The sequence below is a fragment of the Physella acuta genome, unplaced genomic scaffold, assembly GCF_028476545.2.
Source record: "Physella acuta isolate Inbredline_101_S28 unplaced genomic scaffold, ASM2847654v3 ptg000538l, whole genome shotgun sequence".
NCBI lineage: Eukaryota > Metazoa > Mollusca > Gastropoda > Physidae > Physella > Physella acuta.
In genome coordinates this window covers 174,425-196,899 of record NW_026732057.1, presented here as the reverse complement: position 1 = coordinate 196,899, position 22,475 = coordinate 174,425, and the positions used below count along the sequence as shown (strand labels likewise).

Here is a 22,475-nt window from a genome sequence, read left to right as displayed (position 1 = left end):
TGTAAAATAACTCCTTAAGTTTAAAAAAGAATAAAGAAAGACCAAAATCAAAATAGTAACACAATTTTTAATAGCAGGTCAGTCATGCTTACAGTCAAAATATGTACACATTTTATTATCAGCCAGTCATGTAAATGTTGCCTACAAGAAAAAGAAATTTACTTGTATCAGCACATTCATTTCCTTTAAATGTTATTTTCTTTCTACTAGTGCCTATATTTTATCACCTAAATTGTTAATTGGAAACTATAAATCAGCCCTAACACCAAAACCTGGACCTGTTGGTGGTTCTTTCAGAGAGGTCAAACCTGTTTTAGGTTCACAGGCAAATCTGTTGTTCTGACCACTTCTGCAAAAAAAAAAAAAAAAAAAATTAATTAAAAGGAATTTTTAGTGAAATAAAAAGACAAAACTAATTACTCACAAAAAATTTGCTATTATCCTACAATGAGGTTCAAAATTGCACATACACATTTTTTGTACACAATTGTCATTGAAAACTTTTTTAAAGTTGACTACTGTCAAATTAGTGACAATTGATGATAATTAGGATAAGAAAAATGTAAAATTAATCATCATACATCAAAATGCACAGTAGTATTCTGCTTCCTTTTTATACAAAAAAGATTATGGACTTATGTTCAAGTCTTTTTATGTAAGCATTACCTTTACTAGCACTTATGCCTTACACATCAATTTTTGCTTTTTTAATTACACACATACACACACACAAATCTTACTGTGGTCCTGGATTGGGTTTCTTGCCATCCCTCAGTGTATTAAGAATTCTATTTATGTCATCCACTGTCAGGTCTTCCTGTAAGAAATATTTTAAAATTGAGCATTCAAAATACATGGGGTTAAGCGATTTACAATGGACACATAATACCCAGTAGTAATAAGACAATTAGAATAACCAAACAATTTTTCTCTCCATTAAAACATTTGTTACTTGAGAAGAAAAAATTGCAAATGTCATAATAGCATGGAAGGATATTGCCAATGCTCCACTGTGAGATGAAAAGGAAGAAGATGAAAAATCTGAAAGCTAAATAAAGTAGTAAGAAAGAACTTCAAAAATGGGTAGACAACACTTACATAATAGTCGTCATTGATCTGCACCATTGGGGCATTCACACAAGCTCCTAAACATTCAACTTCAGCCAGGGTAAACATTTTGTCTTTTGTTGTGTGACCAACATCAATACCTGATGATAAATAACAAAAAAGGGTAATTTGTCATCACTAATACATCAAAAAGTTTTGAGGGGGGTTTTGAGTCAGTAGTTAAAAAATATAAAGTTCACAAATTCCTCAAAAAAAAAACAAAATAAACAACCCTGGTAAAGATTTTCTATATTAAGGCTATATAATTTGATATTTATAAAATGAAGGGGAGATGCCAGTTCTCAAGGGACTAAGAAATAATTTTACAATCAAATAAGCTTACCTAGATTGTTTTTAATAGCTTCCAAAATAACATCAGAGCCGACACCTCCCAGAATACAGGGTGTTGTGGTGCAAATCTGGACAAAGTATTTACCAACGGGTTCTCTAGAGAAAAATGGTAGTAGGATTGAGCAAAATACAGCCACTTAATTTTGTATAATAGTATTGAAGTAAATTTAGAAATTTTAGTATAATATATAACACAGATTTTTGTTAACAAGGGGTACAAAAAATATTTCTATTCAAGTTCAAGTAAATAGAATGTTCACATTGTAACTATTTCGTACTATTAAAAAACCCTTTACAGTTGAAAATTCCCAAAATTCAGTACATTTCTGTCCTAATTAATTATAGAAGATTAATCACAATTGTAATCATACTAGCTAGGCCAATGCAAAAATTTAATTTCAGTAAAACAATATAATAGTTACATATTTGGATAGGGGCTGTCAATCTGATTACAGATCAGTTTGAATTTTCAAAATCTGACCATAAACAAAAAAGTTATGAATTTTTTAGTCATTAAAAAACAGCAGTTTTTTCAGACAACCGGGGTAGACCCTGAAAGAGGAAAAATACTGGGAGGGTATGGACCAAATTTTTAAGCGTTTTTCACTAAAAGTGGTATAAAAGCCAGAATACTTTATCAATTGATGTAATTTTAAGACATTTTATAGATTTTTGTATGCTGAATCCAATGATGCTATTTTAAAAAGTGTCCTTCGATTACTCAACCTACTAATCTCATAGATTATGTAATACCCCCCTTTAAAATTTTTTTTAAACATCTAATAATCAACGTGATAAGAAGTCATTCTTTAAATGTAACGCTGTTTTAATCTAAAATATGACATTTGTATATGCTCAAGCTAATGGTAGATTTGAAATGGTCCAACATTGTTACATAACTATCAAATGTTAAGGTTATGTAATCCCACCCTTTGCTCAAAATATACCATGAATTTGTTTTAAAATCACTTTTGCTCATTGTCAGTTAACTTCAAGTTAATAGCCTACTAGAAGAAAATATAACTAATCAAGTTTTTCAATACAAAGAGAAGAATGCTATAGTAAATTTGTGATTAGGTAACTTCTTAAAAGATGTTATGTAATATATGTGCAATACTATAGGCCTACTCGGTTCCAAAAATAAAGGCCTATCTCATTATAATTATATTTCTTGTTATTTTAAATATCTTAATCCTTTTTGCTATAGAATTAGTCTAGTTACAAATGTGTTTGATCAGAATCAGAGTGTGCTTTATGGTAATTACGTAATATTATTACCCATATTAAAGTTAATCATTTTTACAATGTCAATAAAATAAACATTGGAGGAAAATATTTTTTTTTAAAACTTGCACAAGGTATAGATCTAGTTATAGATACATAACATAAATTTATATTTATGCCCAATGTTTATGCTAGTAGTAAGTATGTTTATGTATTTTGTAAGCCTACCAGTAGCCCTTTTACAATTAAAAACTTTCTTAAGAAAAAAGCACGTGTTTGAGTGCTTGACTGTGTAGATCTAGTAGATTCTAGAAATTGTGTAAGATTACTGTGTTTGGCTATACACAGACACGTGTACCACCACCAGCTTTTGCCTAGATTTAGTTCAATCAGACATGTGGGTAACCAGGTCTTCTGACCAACGAATTTTATTGCCCTATTACGTAAACACGACCGCTGAATAGGCTAGTCGGCCAACCCGATGAACGTGTCAGATGAATATTATGTAATCTCAGAGACAAAAGTCTGGCAAGATTTCCTGATCTATGCCCGAGGGTTAGTAACATCAACTCCACAAAGTGAAGGGGAGGGAGGTGGGGTATGAAACCACCGTGTACCGTACGGGTGTTATACAACATCAAAAGCGATGCTCGTCGGCTTGTCGCGTCACGGACTATAGTGGGGGCGGGGTGAGGCTATGGGTGTTACATACGGTGTAGGATGGTCAGTGGCTACCCCCATCCACCCCACCCCATTTTGGTCGATTTGGCAAGCTAGTGGTATTAAAATGTGTAGAAAAGAGCCCCGGATATAATTTAATTTATTTTTAAAGCCATTTTTACGAAAATGTAATGTACACAATAATGAAACGTTACACGAATCACATCACAGCATTGTTTGATCGGGCCGAAGCTATTCGGATTAATTTCTAAAGAAGATTAATTTTGACGATTAGTCTTTAGCCGTAAATACTAACAAAACTTTTGTTTGACGTTTCAATGGGTTAAGACAAAGTTATGCAACATGTCTGTGTGCTTATAAATATAAAGTAGCCGTCGAGTCAAACACGGGAACACATGTATCTATCTTTAGACATTGTTTATAGTCTCATCCAATCGGATCAAGCGCCTAGCGTCACGTGACCACACACTCGGCTGTGCCACACGATGTGTAGATCACCAATCAGTCGGACGGCGGCCGACGCGTTAATTTTTATTTTCGTTCGGTTTTAAAATGTATGGACGGCTTTATTACGAGGTGCTATATTACATGTCATACATTAAAATAAACGGCGGGATTTCGGGAATACAGCTCAGGGTTCAAATGTAAAATATGTCCAATAATAGACCGGGAAACTTGGTTCAACTTTGCGGTCCAATATCTCCAAAAGTATTTAACTTATTTTGACCACGAACCCTGAGCGTTATACGTCTACATTTAATGTATTCGTCTGCCAAATTTAACTGTTGTAGTACGTAAACTCGATACGTGTATACAAATTTTGTAACGCGTCATCAGGTTAAAGACGGCGATTTGAAGCACAGCAGGGCGGTTCAGTCAGACAGCGGTCGGCGCGTCGTGTTTATATTTTCGGTCCACTTCAAAGTCTATAGACGTCCTTATTATAGGGCCTTATAGGACATATCATACATATTAATAAACGTCGAGATTTCAGGAATACAGCTCAGGGTTCAAATAAAAAATCGGTCCATAAATAGCTCAAATAACTTAGTTTAACTTTGCGGTCTGATATCTCCGAAAGTATTTAACATATTTTAACCAAGAACCCTGAGCGTTATACGTGTACATTTAATCTATTCTTCTACCAAGTTTCACAGTTGTAGTACGAAAACTCACAGAGTCTATAGACTCCAAGTAACACCCCCCTTTTAAAAAGGTGAAAAAGCCTCCCCCCTAATCGGCACGTCGCCGCGGAGGGTAAAAAATGCGATTTATTCGGCGATTTCTTCAACGTCTGAAATAATAGAGAAATCAAACTTATACAGTTAAAAAGGTTGTTCAATTACGAACAGAATGATGTATAACATGTTAACATAAACACAATAAAAGCATGCAAAAAACAGAGTTAAACATGCAGGGGGTAGGGAAAAGCCGATTTGTCCGATTTTCTCGGCAGCGGCATTGGCCTAGCTAATCATACCTGTTAAACATAGTGTAGAATGTTGCTACCTCGTACACCCTCATTCTTGGCATCTTTAATATCTCTGCAACTTTGTGCATGGCAGAAATGGGCAGCCAGTCTGTAAGAAACAATTATCTTGACTGATCATCTCTAATAAGATTACACAATAAAGGTATTTTAATTAATTAAAACAGCTGATGACACAAATCCCTTAAAAGCTGAGACCACAGAAATACATCAACTCTACTTCATGAGCACACTAAACCACCAGGAATAAAAGGTAACTTTTTAGTCTTTTGATTAATAATAATAGCCTGAACGAAACTTCAACTTTACACAGAAGACATATTACACCAAGTGAGAAATGTTGTTTAGCTTTACATGACTGGGCATTAAAACATTTGGCTATTTACATAAAAAGCAAATGGCACAGAAGAAGGAAAAAAGTTTTTAAAACTAACTATTATTTTGCCTCTGAGCAAGATCTAGTAAAGGAATACAAGCTGCAGCCTCGTGACCTTTGGGGTAGTTTGCAATTATTGTGTTGACTCGCTGTAAAAAAAAGGCAGTCAATTATATTTTCATTTTGAAATTAAGACTTTGCAACTTGCATAAATTTATTCGGCATTAAAAATTATTCAATAATTCAAAACATCTAAAATTCAAAAAGCCTTGAAGCATAATAACAAGTACCATTACCTTTATATTTTCTGGTGTAAACTCAAAAGGTAATTGTGGGTTGTTATCTGGGGTATCCCTATGCTGATAAAATAAATTGGAACATAATTTATACAAAATTCACACATTTACAAAGTCATAGCAATATGCTTTATTTTGGTAATAACAATGGAAGAAAATATTAAACTAAGTGACTATGGATATTAGGTTAAAAGTAACTGTGATTATAAGTTAAAATAAAAGAATAGTTACTTTTGCAAAAAAAAAACACGTTAGGCGTATATTTACTATGAAAAAAAAAAGAAATTAGGCCTATATTATAAAAATTAAACAGAGCCATATGGCCAAATACTTACAACAAACATTTTGTCACTGCACACATTAGCAGAGCCATAGAAGGTACGTATGTGTCCCTAAAAATAAAAAATAAATGACACTTAGGCGTATATAATTTTGGTCAAACCTTGACCATGGTAACATGAGTAGGCCTACACTGTATTATGATATAGAGCCTCCAATCATTTCTTTGTTAAGTCCCTTGTTTCAGGAATTTAGCCTGGTTTAGTCAAAGTGATAGAGGGGTGGCTGTCTTTGCTGATTTAAAATGTAGTATAAGCTCGCTCTACAGTCTACATTTAAAATCAGCAGAGACAGCCATATTGGGTTATTTTTAACGATTTGACAACTCAATGGTAAGAACGGGATTCAAACTCTAACTAGTGACTCGTGAGCAATTTACTTGGCACCCAGACAATCACAATTTCATTCACAATCACAGTGGTCATAATAGACCACTTACACCTAAACTGTAGGCTACTAGATCTAGATCTACTAACCAAACTAACGATTTCAGGGCGATAATTGAAAATAAGAAAAGTGGGGGGTTGTAACTGTGTGACAACAACACTGCCACAACACTGAATGGCATGGTCAATTCAGGATTCGAACTCAGAACATTCAGTTCATGAGCAATTTTGCAACCCACACTGATAAACATTGCATTCTCAAAGAATGAATCGGGATTGACATAGCTAAAGTATAGAACTAAATTTCTCGTAACAAAGAACAAATTTTATGCAGTGATGAAGGCCTATAGCCAGACTTACGGCTGATGACAAAACAGCCTTTCGAAAAGACGATAACATTGTTGATATTTGTAGTTGCTGACCTTCTACTATTACCGGAAATGGTTAATGTACTGCAGAAACTGAAACTAAAATCTGATGTCTGAAAAGTAAAATAAAGGTTTTTTTATTTAATGCCGAACTATTATTTCCTTGACAGCATAAACAATATGGCTGCATAACCACTGGATCTAGATTCTAGATACTTTTGTTTAAAAATGAATTATGCTTAGAACTAATTCTTTTATTGTCATTTTTGAAAATATTATAATGTGCCTAACTGTGAAATTTAATTTGTAATAAATAGGCCTACTTCTTTAAAATACAATATTAGCTCTGTTTATTTTTTTTTATGTAACACTGATTTCTTGAACTTTTGTGTGCAGTGTGATTCACTGATTGTGACAGATCTAGATTTAGAATTCTAGATCTAGAAAACTATGAAGTTTTTTTGGTAAAAAATTATGGGATAAGAGGCCTATAGTTTAGAATGAAATTGGAGTATTTATATAGATCTAAATAAAAAATATGATTAAATATTAAATTGAAAAAAAAAAGCCTGAAAGTTTCTGCAGGCCTAACCCAACCCATTAGCTCTATGTTCTGTTCACAAACATTATGATCAAATCTAAGAGTCAAAATAAAAATGGCAAAGAGAAGCCTAAAAAATATAAACGCAGGCCCGATGCCTTCACAGTACATGTTTTTCTTGAACCTACTGAGGAAAAATTTAAACTAGATGATGTTTATCATGACATGACAATCGCACAGTTAAAAGATGAATTGGAAATAGTCACTGGAATTCCTGTGTCTTTACAGAGATTAAGCTATTTGGATGAAGGTAAAAACACTGCTTGTATAATTAAAAATCAAGTTACTAATAAAATGGACACAAAGCATACATTATTTAGATTATATTTCCCTTTGCTTATTATAGGAGAATTTTAATCTGTAACAATTATCATAAGACTTTTATATAACAATAACAATGAACATACTTTGCAATCATTGATGGCCTCAGTAATATTTAACATATTGCCAATTTTTGCTACTTTCAGTTAACATTTGAACTTTTATTTAGGTGAATTGCCTGATCACACTGATGTCAGAGGCAATGATTTTGTGCCAGGTTGTACTGTGCAGCTAAAAGTCTGGCCCATGTACAGAGAGCTGATTGAAGTTATTGTTGCCAATGACATAGAATGGGTAGGCAGTTTTACATTTTAAATTACACATGAAACAGTAGTCTTATTTTCAATAGTAAATTGCTACTACATGTTTTTGTCATTTAGATACATAGTGAAAAATTCATAAAACATTTGTTGTCCAAATCAATATTCATAATTTATATGTATAGTATTTCCAATTCTTCTAATATGTGTGTACATCATATTATTATTAGTAGTAGACCTAGTAAGTAAAAGTAAAGTACCCTTTTGGTAAATGGGTTAGATAAAATATAAGAAGAAATAGAAGTCTGTTTCTCTGACAAGGAAAATGATGAGATTATGTTCAGTATGTTTTACTTTCTCTTACACAAATCAGGTACTTATAAGAGTTGGGTTGACTCATTGACATCTTTAAAAAACTATATGAAGAAATTCTGCCTGGTTTATTATCTTCAGTATCTAAGGTTTTCCAATGCTATCTCTTGACATCTTTTATTGAGCTGATCCTATCTTTGTTTAGCAAAACCACTGAACATTATTTGATTGAAAATGAGTGCATTTTTAAACAGTTATTCAAGCTGGGTGTGACTGGCCAGTCAGACTACCACACTCCTGCCAGTGATTATATGACCAAAAAATCTAGAAAAGTGTGGCTGGAAGATAGAGCCTTCATTGCATTGTGTCTGGCGGCACATAGAGGACATGAGGAGATGACAGTTAAACTCATTGAAAATGGTATTTATCATGTTAGATGTACTTATATAAGTATTTTCTTGTTCTGTTTAGTTGATGCTGTATATTATGAACAGTTGGTGATAAAAATTATTATTTTTAAAATCTTGATTATCATAAAGAAAAGAAAGAACTTTAATTTATGTTTTAAATACCATAATTCTGAATTGCATTCAATAGCTATCACATTAGCTCAAATAAATAACTGTACATCTTATACCAAAGTTTCTAAAATGAGAAAATGTGTATGTTTTAAAAATACTTCCTTGAATCAGAGAAAATACAAATAGTTTGCTTTAATTAGTAAAATGATAATTAACTTGAAGTATTATTTAATGTATGTGCTATTCTCAGGTGCTGATGTGAACAAACAAACTCCCACAGGAAAAACTCCCCTGCATTTAGCCTCTGCAAAGGGTAATGGAGATATTATAAACACACTGTTGAACCATGGCAAGTTATCACTTTTTGTATTGTTTTAACCTGCAATTTGTGTAGTGTATTTTAGTTGATTTGTTAAAAAACTAGCCAAGGGGAGTTTTAAAAGCAGTGATTATTCTGGAAATAGGCAATACAAATATAACAGGGTTTTTGCTTGCTTATTTTTTGTCCCGTTTTTTTGGAAGTAGCTTTTAATCTTTGAGCACATTTTGAGAAAAGCTTTAATAGACAAATAGGTTGAAAAAATTTTAAGTTAATTTAATGTAAGTTCAAATAGAATCATTGCTTTTTCTTAACAACTACCTAGCATGCAACAACCTATCATCATGAGTGGTGGAGTTCTTCTAGTGTTATATGTACTTAAGGACAACAATGCTCTTGGTAACATAGCTAAACATTGTGTCCCTATTTAAGTAGCAGTGGACCACTACTTGTATTCACCAATGAAGATCATTAATAATAGCAAAAAAGAGTCCACTCCAGGTTCCTGATTATGACATTGTAAACTCAACTTTTCTCAAGCATATAATAACTAAAGTTACAACTACAAGTTTTTTTGTTCATGTTAAAGGGGCTGATGTTGCTGCAGAAGATCACAGTGGAAACACAGCCTTGATGATTGCAGAGAGATTTGGCAGCAAAGTCTGCTCTAGAAATTTGTTCCAGTTCCAGTGGCAGGAAAGAGCTAAGAAAATCAAGCCTTCAAAGAAAGTGGGTGTTGTGTGTTGAATCAATTTATTGTGACAATAAGCTGTGAAAGTTTTTTCAAGACTTTTTTTTAACATACTTATAAAGATTATCATGTTTGTACTTATTGATATTTTGGAAAGATGTATTGAATGCTATATATTTCTAGTATCACTACCCAAACCCTTCACTCTGATATTAATACTAACCCAGATCATAGTTAATCTTGATGTATCCCTTACTCTTAAACTAACAGTGCCACTGGAAGAAAAAACCTAGGCACAGTCATGTATTGTCCTGCCAACAGTTTAATAACACAAAATTTAAAATAAAACTTTTTTTGTTCTCCTGCAAGTGATAAAATATCCAGGACTATTAGCTGTAACTGCCTTAGTCTAGACTAAATTTTCTCCTGCATTTTCTCCTTTCATTGTTACTAATTACTTTATAACTATTCCAGGTGCCGTTATTTGCACATCAGTATCATGATTCCAGTTTCCCTGTCTGGAAAAGGGGAAGCTCAGCACAAATTTATGTCTCTAAAATTCTGAAACCTGGAGAGTATGAAGGGACAGCACTGAGTGCTCCCAAGGGAGGTAGACACCCTTCTGTTATCCATAAGCAGGTCAGGGATGCAACTTTCTTCAGTGATTCTCAAGACAGTTCTGAAACGGTACCTGATGACATTTCTCAAGGTAGAGCTAGAAAATATATAACATTCAGTTTTACCTTATGGATAATAACAAAAGATAATACATACAAACATTTTTATATAAGTTACATAATTAAGTAAAGAAAGTTAAAATTATTTATTGTTCCATATATTTTGCTAGCTTATTTATTAATAAATTTAATATTTTAAAAGGAACCCAAAACTCCACAACAAAAGGCAGAAAAGAAACAAAGTAAGTAGCTCTTGTAGCTAGTGTATGCCCTGTAGGGTAAATATTACTTGCATATATAGCAATATTTGGGCATGACAATTTAACTTATGTCATTCAGTTTAAACTGATATAAAAATAAATTTAAACCAAATCAATATCGTAACAATTATTTTATTTTGAATCAACCAAATGTAAATTATGTATTAAATATGCATAATTTTTCTCATAATTTATTATCCTATGTTTTTCACTCTTTGTATTTTAATTTACCAATTTTGTTATACCCACTGTTTATTGGGATCTTTATCAATGTGCAGCATGAAAAAGCCTCTATCATACAATGAGTGGTTGCAAAAACAGAAGGAGATAGAGAGGAAAATAATGCTGGAGAATAAGAAAAAAGCTGAGGAGGAGATGAAAAGAAAAATGGAGGAAGAAGAAAAGTAAGGTTTTTTCTGAGAAAATATATTTTAATTTACAAAATAAGAATTATAAAGTAGAAACACAAATACTAATTGATCCTTTGGAATAATTTAACTAGTAACCGTTTGTGACATGTGTTGAACATACTGCTACCAGCCTGAAACACGTGAGCTTAAATCAGCTTTGTTGCCAAATTTTAAGTCTACACATTCATGATAGGTATCCATTAGAGTAAAGTAAAAATTAGTGTTTGCTACACATTATTTCTTTATGACAATAATAAAGCCACTCCACTTTATCTGTCCCACTGCTCGTCAAGTCCTTTTAGAAACTCAAATTCTGATGTTGCTGAAGATTAATTCTAATCTAGTGTCTTGTAACTTGGTATTTAACCTCATTCTTCCTTGAAAGTAACCCTAAATCTAAGGTTTTATAGTTTAACCAATATTATTTACTTGAACAAAGAAGACCTCACTAAATAAATTTTAATCTTTCAGAATTTTTTTTATTTTAATAAATATAAAAACATTTCAGTGGTCTTCTTACATTTGAATTGACTAACAATCCAATGTGTATATTCTCTTAGGAAAAAGGAAGAAGAAGAGAAACTTGGTTATGAAATGTGGCTAGCTGAGAGGGAACATGAGAAACTGGAGAAATCCCCACGACACCCTTCAGCCAATAAAAGCCATGCTAATGTTCCGAGCAGTGTGCCCTTACTTCCTGTCAATCATGATGGGGCATTGCGTGTTTACTTGCGTAGCCTGGGCAAGTCAAAGACAGGAGTGAACTATGAGGATTGGCTCAATGAAAAAGAAATGGAGATAAATCAGTTGGTCAAACAGCTGAGTGCAGTGGAGTAGAGAAATTATAAATGTTTTATCTGAATATTTAAATAATTTAATTGTAATTGTAAATATTGTTGATGTTGATGGTGTTGATGTTTTACCTTATATAAGAATTTTAATGTCGAATTTGTCCATGTTTTTTTTTTTATTTTAACCATTTTTGTTTAAAAAAACAGTATTTTACTTCATGTAATTTTGGAAATTAAATTTTATCTTGAGCAATACTTACATCCATTTTTGTAAAATGATTAACTAGGCTGAACTGTAAAAGAAAATACATGCCTATTGGTTTAAGTTTCAATGGATTTGATTTTTTGTCTGAAGCTGCTTTTGGATAACCTGATTCTTATTTTAAAGACAACTTTTAAAACTATTTGATTTACTGGGAAGCTATAACATCCCAAACTTAGCTCAATAAGCTCGCCATAACTTCAAACCTCCAGAAATCACTTTGAAAATTATAACAAACAAAAAAAAATCTTTGTATCAGTGTTTTTATTTTATAAAAACATCATCAATTTTTTTTTTAAGAAACAAAATTTAACAGTTATTATAAAACATAAAATAATATACAATAATCAAACAAAAGTAGCAAAATGTATATTCATAACAGTCAAGTCGTATTCATTTAAAATAATTTGAGATATAATCAAAGCAGGCCAGCAACTTGAAATAAAAGAAAAGCACACTACTCATAATTCTTGCCAACTAAGATTAGTCCCATTTAAAAATAAATTTTTAGCATCAGTGATAAAACCATCATCGGTGCTAACACTAATGGTAAATCCTATGTCAACAATTTTAAAAAGTCAATAATTCATTAGATTCCCATTGTGGGAAAAAAATATTGTTCTACATTAAAACTTGCTAGTTATGAAAAATTAACTCTGTACATTTCATATAAACAAGAAAACTGGGTGGTTACAATTATATGTTCAAACAGGAAAAACTTTCACACTAACTCACACTTATTTTTACAACCATACTTGCTAACTGAACCAGCAAAATAATATCGATTTACCTGTGTAGTTTCACATCATTCAAAAAATTCATACAAAGTTCTTTTTTACACTAGTAATACAGGTTTATCTCACTCTATTTCAAATTTATACAAATATCTTCAGTCTAAATTGTAGCTGTGAAATGTATTGTAAACAAGTCTTTAAAAACAAAGTATTTAACATTCTCCCACTAATTACAAATACAGCTCAAACAATTTATTTCAGTTGCTTTAAATTATAAGTGAAATGTTAAGAACACAGAACTATGTTTTACAAGTGGTGTATGACAGTTTGGCTTTTTGTACTGATAAATATTTCTTAGCAGGTCATGTACATGAATAATCAACGCAAAACAAACAAAAAATTGTAAATTCATGCTAGAACTAATCTTTTTTTGGGAGCTAAAAAGCAGCTTACATATTTAAAAAATACTGTTAAAATTTGATAAAAACATAGTTTCCTGCTTTAAAATTTGATCAATAATTAAAATAGCCTCAGTTGTATAAGCAGACCTTCTTGCATACCAGTGCATATATCATGCGTATGTCTCCAACATACATCCTGTGTAAGACACCTGAGCAAACACCAACAACATTACTTTGTAAAAGACCGAGCATGTCTGCCACCATCACGTCTCCCGCGGAATCCACCCCCAGCAAAACGGCTGAAAGTTAAAACAAATACTAATCTTAAAGAAAATGTTTACACAGTTTTGTAAAAATAAAAAATACTAGGTGGATCCCAGGCTTGAGTCATTAGGACTTGCCTGAGTCCACCCAGCTATTATGGGTACCTGACTTATAGGGAAAAGGCAGCAGGCTATAGTGCTGACCACACTATCCCTAATGTGCCATGGTTACTAAAACAGTTGAGTTTTACTTCACCTGCCCCAAAGACTATCAAGTTATAAAACGCGCTTTACTTTTTTTTGTTTTGCAGATACGATTTTTTACATTTAACAAACAGAAATTTGTGAACACTGTTTCATTTAGAGGTTATGTGACAAAATACCTTATATTGCAAATAAAATGTATCACTGCAATAATATCTTTAGCATTTAGAAAGATTAAAACAAAAGAAAAATTATTAATAAGAAAAATGCCGGATGAATTTTAAGTAGTATTTTGATTGAAACTGATAGTTGTATCTCTCAGTGTATATAAAAAAATCCAACACATAATTAACTATTTAGAAGCATAGAAGTATTAAAAAGTCTGTACATAAAGAACAACATCTAAAAGTCTGTCCATTTAGAAAGATTAAAAACAAAAGAAAAATTATTAATAAGAAAAATGCGTGATGAATTTTTAAGTAGTATTTTGATTCAAACTGAGTTTTATCTTTCAGTGTGTATAAAAGCATAGAAGTATTAAAAAGTCTGTACATAAAGAACAACATCTAAAAGTCTGTCAATAAAGAACAACATCTAAAAGTCTGTACATAAAGAACAACATCTAAAAGTCTGTACATAAAGAACATCCTCTAAAAGTCTGTCCATAAAGAACAACATCTAAAAGTCTGTCCATAAAGAACATCCTCTAAAAGTCTGTACATAAAGAACAACATCTAAAAGTCTGTCCATAAAGAACATCATCTAAAAGTCTGTACATAAAGAACAACATCTAAAAGTCTGTATATAAAGAACATCATCTAAAAGTCTGTACATAAAGAACATCATCTAAAAGTCTGTACATAAAGAACATCTAAAAGTCTGTCCATTCTTACCCAGGTTCTCCCATCTCCCTCCCTCTGCCCCACTGACCACCCCTGCCTCCTCTCCCACCAGGTGAGAATCTGCCATTTCTTCCATTGTGCCTGTCCATAGGTGGGGGACCTTGACGTTCCGGCCTGCAGGGGAACATTTTGTTTTCAAATTTTATCTCATGAACAGCAATTTCAAATTATAGCAGAATACGACCATGATACAGCCATAAACACATAATTTCTTTTTAAAACATAAAAATAACAATCATACTCCAGCAAACAAAATTGTTCTAAGTGACAATAAATAATTGCTACATAATTTCAGCATTAAATATGTTTGTGTTACCTTGAAAGATGTAACAAAGAATCAACCTACCCTCGAGAAAATGGTCTTGGTGCCATAAAATTTGCTCTAGATCTGTCCAATGAAATGAGATTGTTTCCGCCACCATTTCCACCATTATTGCCACCACCTCTTGCTGTTAAAGTAAATACTTCAATTATAATGAACTCGGATGAAGATATGTAGAAAACAAAAAGTCACATGTCTAAAATTAATGCAAAACTTCAATTTTTTAAGAATTGTTGGCTACAAATCTAATGTGAAGTATCTATTGTGAAAAGCTAATCTGAAAATTTTACAAAATAAACTAAGAACTCAAGAATAAGAAAAAATGTATTAAGAAATGATCTAATGAATGAAATTTTTTTACCTCCTCTGTGAGATGGGTGTGGCCCCGGAGGAGGCAAAGGGTGGGGGTCATGTAGCATTGGCTCTCGTCTGTTGTATGGTGCAGGGGGTGTGTAGAAACGACCCCTGTTTGGCATACCAAAACCACGGCCTCGATCAAATCCTCCTCTTCCCCTAGGCATCTCCTTAAAAAAAATAATCAAGGACATTTTTACTTACTTTAACTATATAAACATTGGGACATAAAAAACCCACAAATATTTGTTCTTGATGTCACTAATAATGTTCTTAACATTAGGAAAAATTTCGTGTAAGTTAAGAATGGATAAAAGCATAGGAGCTAAAAAAAAACAGTTTGAAGGACCAACATTTTCTATGCTGTCTTAGTATGCAAATGGACGAAACACAAAAGCTAAAACCACAGTTTGAATGCCCAACCTTTTCTCTGCTGTCCCTGTTCCCAGGGATCATGGGTGGGGTCAGCGGTGGACGCAGCACCTGTTGCTGGAGCTGCTGTTGCTGTTCCTGCTGCTGCTGGCTGTTCTCCATCTTGACGAAGTCGTCCACGTGCATGGAAGGTGGTCTGGAGGTGTTGGGGGCCCTGGTCCTGAAGAGGTCGTTGCTCCTGTTGCCTGAACCCATGTTGTGGGGCATGATGCCACGCCCCCTCATTGGTGCAACTGGTAAACAGTAGTGGATGTTAGGTCAGAACTCACAAAAAAACCATGTCCATTGATTAGAACATTATAACTACTACATATGATTTTTAATAATTGATTGGAAAAATATCAGAGAATAGACAGGTTTAACTGAAGATGGTGAAGGACAGAGAGGAAAAGAGGAAGTTGGTCAAAAAGACATTTATGGCACCACATTCTGCATCAAAACTACAGGACAAAGAGAATGATAGGTCTATTGTACATTAACTGCACAGGTTCTGTCTTATATTACTCAGTTGTTATTACTGTTGTAAAAATACAGAAATTAAATTTAGAAATTTTGTTAATTTTAAAAGTTTAAATATTGAAGCATTTATCCTATAGTTACCTCTTTAATTAGAACACAGACTTAGAAATATATAAACTAAAAGTTGAAATTGTTTTGTTAATTTAGCTTGGTTATATTGAATAAATCTTTAGTTGAAGAATAATGAACTGATATTGAAGGGCACAAGACAGTGACTAAAAAAACTCATTGAAAACTAGGTAAACTCACCAAAAGGCTTTCGGCCTGGCTTGCCTCTATTAATGTTGATGACTTCATGAGACTTCCTTCTATCTCTGGGATGGATAAATAAAAGAATTTAATTGAGCATCAAACATTAAATACATCAAGAAATGTTAAATATGATGGGGCGCTGTTGTACATTTCAAAATTTCAACAGTACTGAACTGTTCTTAATACTTTATAATAATAAGGTCAGTACTTCATTCCTTAACTTGCTGTATATTAAAAGAAAACCAACATTAAAAAACTAGCCAAATAAATTGTTTTAGTACTTCAAAGTGTCAGGATCTTCAGTTATAAACACTTGTTTACAACTTGTCTAATAATTTCATCTTATCAAAACCTGTTATTTACATTTTGAACTGTAAAGGTTAATAATAATAAAAGATTTAAAAAAACATACTTGGGTCTCTTTGGCCGCACAATATCCTCTTCAGCTGACGTGGCCTCTTTTTTCAACTCCTCCTCAAGGTTAAAATCTGGCAAATGGTGTTCACAGATGGCTTGGAGGTCACAGCGCAGGACCTCAGGCTCTGCATCAGGTTCATCAACAGCAGGATTGGCCAGCCAGTAGCTGGGACTCAGCCTCTCATCTTCAGAGTCCATGATGGTGTAGACAGCTCTCTGGTTGAAGAGGTCTGTCAGTACCGCAGGGATGGGCAGGAGGATCTCCTCCAGGTCTAGGAAAGGTCAAAGTTCAGTATTAAAACCCATTGGTTGTGAATTAATTTTGTTAGTTTTTTGGTAAATTAAATAAAATAGCTTTTTTTTTAAAAACTAGATCAGTTCTAGCAAACAAATTTTAAATCCTGGAATTAAATAATAGCTATTCACTGTTCAAATTTTGATTGAAAACACCTAATAAAAACCAGTACATAAACTATTATGATTCCCCACCCCCTCCCTATCTAACATATCAAAACTTACTGGTGTCCCCATCGGTTGGAACATCAGGTGAACTTTTGAGAATACTGGTCAGTGCTGTGATGCTCTCCAGGATGGACTCTAATGTCTCTTCTTCTCTGGACAGTTCCTGAAACATCATCAGCAGGTTTAGTGGGTGGGAGAGATTACAAGTTCAACATCAAACATTTTAAATATTCTGTAAGAAATGCAATTAATGTTTACTATTATGTATTACAGGAGATATCCTTGATAAAAAATAACAACAAAAAAACCTCATAAACTAAGGTAATAGAAACACTCCTACAATCCCCACTAAAATCTCTAGCTCAAGTAAAATATCCAGCCCTCCCACAATTCCCAATAAACTGTCCAGCTCTCCCACAATCTCCACTAAAATCTCCAACCCTCCCACAATCCCAACTATCCAGCCCTCCCACAATCCCCATGAAAATGTCCAACCCACCCACAATTCCCCACTAAAATATCCCACAATCCCCACTATAACATCCAGCCCTCCCACAATCCCCACTAAAACATCCAGCTCTCCCACAATCCCCACTAAAATGTCCATCACACACCTCAAGCTCATCCAGTGGGTGTCGGACATCAGGGCTCCACAACAGGAACTGACGCAGCTCCTCCCTGCTGATGACTTTTGTACGGGTCACCGCCATTTCTTCAGAGTTGTCAATGGTCATCATCAGGCGCAGAAGTTCAAGGACAGATGACAGGGTGGAGAGACAGTCGGAGCTGTCCTTGCTGAACGTGTTGTTTATACGGTTCAGGAGTGTGTGAATCACAGTAATATTGCGCTCCAGATTCCTGGTAAAGCACATAACATGGTTAAAATGGATCACAAAACTATATTATAAAATCACATTGAAATAAATCTCTACATTTTATTATATAGTAAAACTGTTAGAAGAAATTGTAAAATTATAAGTTAGGATAAATTAATATAATCAAATTACAAAATCATATTGTTAGTAGTGATGAGAAAATTTTATTTTAAAAACACTTCATTAGAATATTCCTACATACTACACTACATTCTTAAATAAATTTGAAAATACCCACCCCATTTCCAAATCAATTTTAAAGCTTTAAATGTAATAATCCTATAAAAAACTAATTTTCTTGTAGAGTTGAAGGTTAACTACTAAACTTCCAAACATATTTTACAACAAACCAAAGAAAAAAAAATTACTAGTTCACTGTTTTGATATAACATACTTCCAAAACAAAATTTTAACATCTTAAATTAATACTAGTTTCATAGAACAAGTTAGCTGTATACTCACATTTTAAGGTGGAAAAACCCATAGTCATGATCTGTTAGCATGGTTAGAGTCCTTAGACAGGGTAGGATGGATGCATAGGACTGTAAAGGGTTGCCTATGTGTTCCAGCAATGCAGCCACTATCTCAGCTATCAACACACTCTCAGGCAGGGAGTTGGCCAGCTAGAGAATACAAATAGACTTGTAAGTAGTAAATGTATTTGACCAAAGGAAAGCATGGTACCATACATTTCATAGTTAACACACTCTCAGGCAGGGAGTTGGCCAGCTAGAGAATACAAATAGACTTGTAAGTAACTGTATTGGACCAAAGGAAAACATGGTACCATAAATTTCATAGTTGTTCCAATAAATTTAGCAAAGTAGTTATAATAAACAAACAAGAAAAGTACAAGAAATTAAATTCTATGTAGGTTTAGCTTATAAGGATTTTACAAATGTTTATATAGTCATTATGATTAAATAGATCTTAGGTTATAACACACTTTCTTATTTAAATATTGTACACCAATGTGTTCATGTAGATATTATGTTAAGACATTGCATATGTGGAGGTTTTGGATAGATATTATGTTTACAAACTCAATATTCTATTTTAAGATACTCACATGTTCAGCCAATGTGACAGGCAGGTCAGTGTTGACCATGGAGATTTCAAGGTCACAAAGTGTTTGAATCATAGACTGGAATTGTAAAAATTATATTTGACCGATTTTTTTATCATCTTGCATCATTAAACATAATATTATTAAATCTTAAGAACCTAACCACATTCACTATATGAATCGCTGGATGGTTTTGTTATTGAAGAAAGAAATTACCACAATTCCCTCCTGTGCTTGTATCTCTGCTGGAGTTTCAGCTGTCTGGTTGAGCAGCTGGAGCATGATGGGAAGGAACTCGCTGTACTTGGCATCGTTGTTGATGCTGGGTTGGACAAAGATAACTCTAACATGAGAGAACATCATAACAAAGTCTGTTTTATTCAGACAATTTTTTAAGTATTTGAATTCAATACAGTTTGAATTCAAATACTAAGCAATCTCTTTTAGTGCCTATGTCCCATAGAGCAGATTAAAATGTATCTATTTCTACAGGGACAGTGTGTTCAGTAACATGTACAGCCACCTGGGTTTTCTCTAACATGAGCCAGGTCAGTGGAGTAGCGAGGGGGAGGGGGTGCGGACCGCACAGGGTGACACCATTTAGGGGGGTGACACCAAGGCAAAAAATAGCAAAATATATAGAGAAGAATGATAATTCCACTTAATTAAGTGATTAATTCGAGTGTTAGTCTTTTAAGAGGTGCAAATCGTAAGTTTGAGGGGGGGGGGGGGGAAGGGGGTGCATATCAAAAGTCTGAGGGGGGGAGGGGTGCAAATCGAAAATTGAAAGTTTGTCCCCGGGAAGGGTCAAGGGTCACTATGCCTCTGGGGGTGACACCATTAAGTGCGCACCAGGTGACACCCGACCTCGCTACGCCACTGAGCCAGGTACCCACCAAAGCGGATTGGACTGAAGTCCAGGATCCAAACTCATACCCGCCCACACCATCCCACATAAGAAAATAACGACTTTTTAAAAATATTTTTCAATGCGTAAAGAAAACTAGACAAAAACATTTAAAATAAAAATTGTGAAAACAAAACTCCTCCTTCACCTGGTCCCAATGAGCTGTAACAAGGCCGCCTTGATGCCTGGGTGTGAGAGCAGGTAGGCCAGTAGGTTGAGGGTTTTAGCAGTGTGGATGGACACTGTCCTCACGGCCATGTCCTCCTCACCTTCCTTCTTCTCCCCTCCTTCTGCTGTCTGGGTGGGTTTCTTTGGCTTCAGGTTTATCATCAGGATGTCCAACAAAATTCTGGAGATTAAAATTGTAGGTCTCAAATTTAACAGACAATACTTAGCAATAAAATATAATACATAACAAACTATAGCAGATTACTCTTAACAAATAAAATGATTGAAGTTAATTTACAATCAATTTACAGTCATCATGATTTGGTACAAAATGTTTATAAAATTAATAAATTAACCATTGTGGAGTTGTGCATGCAGCTCAGTGAGGGAATGGGAGATAACAGTTAAATTGTGAGTAAAATAAAATTGTTGAATGTGTTGCTTAACTTAGTTTAAAACCACTATTGGAAAAAGTGCAGCAAAATTTCTCAACAATTGAGAATTATGTCCTTAAAAAACATTGACTGTTTAGCTAGATATGAGTGAGTTTTATTGGTTAACTTTCAAGATATGGTCATTTCTGACTCAAAAGGCAACACCCCCAACCCTCTTTGCCAGACAGGGTGCCTTATGACAGTCTAACTGGCTGTTTTCAAGATATTGACGACACCATCATATTTTGGCCACTCAACATCTGTGGGGTATTGTTTAACTAAACAGGATTGTGTCAGAAAAAGCTTTCATTGAACTAAGACTGTGGCTGTAAAAAGCTTGTAAAGTAACAAAAGGTTGGGTGGTGTGGCCTGGGGGTAGAGCGCTAGACTGCTAACATGAAAATCTTGAGTTCAAATCCAGGTTCAAGTCAGTTGAACGTTCGTGAGTAAACCAAACTGCTGGGTACCTAACTCAGGTTAGGGAAAGTAAAGGTGTCTGGGCATAGTGCTAACTACGCTATCCCTTTACAGGCAGAGGTTACAGAAACAGGTGAACTATACATCACTTGCCCCATAGACCATCAGGTTCAAACCGTAACTTAACTTACTTACTATTAAAGTAACAAAAGGAGGGTTGAGCTTACTTTGTGACTCTTAGAGAAGATGGAGCAGCAAGGTCGGCCACCTGCCAACAGACTCGCCTCATCAGGTGCTGGAGTGGCTGGCAGCCTGTACCTGACAGTGTGTCCAGCACAGCAAACAGCTCAGGTGTTGCTGACTGAAGGTGGACACTCCACAGCTTCCTGGCCATCACTGCTGCATCTGTTTCCTCTTCAGAGAGAGCCTGGGGGGGGGGGGGGGGGGGGGGGCGCAAAGGTTAAATATTTTCTTTAATTTAAAAATAACTTTACTAATTTGCTGTCTTTGATAAATGTAATACAAATTAGGTTAACAGTTATTGTAAATTATATTTTTTGGGAAGTTTACCATAAGTTATAATAATGATTTCATTTTTTACAGAAAAATAAAGACTAAAGCCAGACAAAATGTCCATTGACAACAAACCACAAAGCAACAACAGATTTACAGGTATATTATAGCCTTCAAATGGGGATAAATGGAGAAGAGATCAGCATCACAAGGCAAGCATTCGACTGGAACCCCAAGAGGAAAAGGAAAGTATGCCGGCCTAAGTAATCCTGGAAAAGGACTGTGGACTGTGAAAGGAGAAGCAAGGGCTTCTGGGCTTATTTGGAGAGGTGTAGTTGCACCACCTTGCTCCTCAGGGGGTTCAAAGGATAAGTCAAGTCATTAAAAAAAGACTACTTACTACTTTAGTGTGCAGTGGAAACGGTAAGGGAAGCAACTCTGAAAGAATGAGAAGACCACTCATGTAGGTATAAGGTGTCTTGATTGTGTACTTCAGGAGCTCTTTTAGCATCAAAGTCCACAAACTTTTACTTAGAGCTGAAAAGTAAAAAAATATTAAGAAATATATATAAATTTGGACCTAAGGCTGAAATTTTTAAAATCTAAACAGTATGAAGAAAAAAATGTCCTCTTCTAACCATCATCTGTCTGGGTCTGTTGGAGCTCTTCTTGTGTGAAGGCAAGAAGAGTGTCAACAATATCTTTCTGAATCTAAGAAAAGATGTAAAAAAAAAAAACATTTTAAAGATGTAAACTTTAAGCTTACTTAAAATGTATTCAAAATTTTTAAA

General features: G+C 34.1%; 3 protein-coding genes across 3 annotated transcripts in view; 1 reads left to right on the top strand and 2 right to left on the bottom strand.

The window, feature by feature from the left end:
• Window positions 1-49: 49 nt before the first annotated feature.
• Window positions 50-6,721, bottom strand: LOC131945874 (NADH dehydrogenase [ubiquinone] flavoprotein 2, mitochondrial). Its single transcript, XM_059306487.1, has 9 exons — window positions 6,610-6,721; window positions 5,860-5,916; window positions 5,525-5,587; window positions 5,287-5,377; window positions 4,844-4,943; window positions 1,451-1,554; window positions 1,099-1,208; window positions 741-817; window positions 50-349 (listed from the first exon to the last, which is right to left on the bottom strand). The coding sequence occupies exons 1-9, from the start codon at window positions 6,646-6,648 to the stop codon at window positions 247-249; spliced, it is 744 nt and encodes a 247-aa protein (XP_059162470.1). The 5' UTR covers window positions 6,649-6,721; the 3' UTR covers window positions 50-246.
• Window positions 6,722-6,792: 71 nt separating this feature from the next.
• Window positions 6,793-12,039, top strand: LOC131945883 (ankyrin repeat domain-containing protein 50). Its single transcript, XM_059306501.1, has 9 exons — window positions 6,793-7,468; window positions 7,709-7,833; window positions 8,366-8,531; window positions 8,883-8,981; window positions 9,541-9,680; window positions 10,117-10,351; window positions 10,522-10,561; window positions 10,858-10,983; window positions 11,550-12,039. The coding sequence occupies exons 1-9, from the start codon at window positions 7,246-7,248 to the stop codon at window positions 11,824-11,826; spliced, it is 1,431 nt and encodes a 476-aa protein (XP_059162484.1). The 5' UTR covers window positions 6,793-7,245; the 3' UTR covers window positions 11,827-12,039.
• A 261-nt stretch (window positions 12,040-12,300) lies between these two features.
• Window positions 12,301-22,475, bottom strand: part of LOC131945882 (protein virilizer homolog) — a 31,228-nt gene continuing 21,053 nt past the window's right edge. Inside the window, exons 25-40 of the mRNA XM_059306500.1 lie at window positions 22,323-22,395; window positions 22,085-22,221; window positions 21,399-21,598; window positions 20,301-20,501; window positions 19,462-19,567; window positions 19,249-19,323; window positions 18,642-18,802; window positions 17,919-18,162; window positions 17,362-17,467; window positions 16,838-17,114; window positions 16,423-16,487; window positions 15,646-15,887; window positions 15,230-15,392; window positions 14,893-14,995; window positions 14,538-14,660; window positions 12,301-13,476 (exon numbers count right to left, since the gene is read on the bottom strand). Of these exons, the coding sequence (XP_059162483.1) occupies window positions 13,407-13,476; window positions 14,538-14,660; window positions 14,893-14,995; window positions 15,230-15,392; window positions 15,646-15,887; window positions 16,423-16,487; window positions 16,838-17,114; window positions 17,362-17,467; window positions 17,919-18,162; window positions 18,642-18,802; window positions 19,249-19,323; window positions 19,462-19,567; window positions 20,301-20,501; window positions 21,399-21,598; window positions 22,085-22,221; window positions 22,323-22,395 (2,346 nt within the window). The 3' untranslated portion in view covers window positions 12,301-13,406. The remainder of the gene's footprint in view (window positions 13,477-14,537; window positions 14,661-14,892; window positions 14,996-15,229; window positions 15,393-15,645; window positions 15,888-16,422; window positions 16,488-16,837; window positions 17,115-17,361; window positions 17,468-17,918; window positions 18,163-18,641; window positions 18,803-19,248; window positions 19,324-19,461; window positions 19,568-20,300; window positions 20,502-21,398; window positions 21,599-22,084; window positions 22,222-22,322; window positions 22,396-22,475) is intronic.

Coding starts and splice junctions, on each gene's coding strand:
- LOC131945874 (XM_059306487.1), bottom strand. CDS start 6,648: ATGTTATCGTCTTTTCGAAAGGCTGTTTTGTCATCAGCC. Junction 5,378..5,524: donor TTACACCAGAAAATATAAAG/GTAATGGTACTT, acceptor TTTTTTTTACAG/CGAGTCAACACAATAATTGC. Junction 1,209..1,450: donor AGCTATTAAAAACAATCTAG/GTAAGCTTATTT, acceptor ATTTATCATCAG/GTATTGATGTTGGTCACACA.
- LOC131945883 (XM_059306501.1), top strand. CDS start 7,246: ATGATCAAATCTAAGAGTCAAAATAAAAATGGCAAAGAGAAGCCTAAA. Junction 9,681..10,116: donor AAATCAAGCCTTCAAAGAAA/GTGGGTGTTGTG, acceptor TAACTATTCCAG/GTGCCGTTATTTGCACATCA. Junction 10,984..11,549: donor AAAATGGAGGAAGAAGAAAA/GTAAGGTTTTTT, acceptor ATATTCTCTTAG/GAAAAAGGAAGAAGAAGAGA.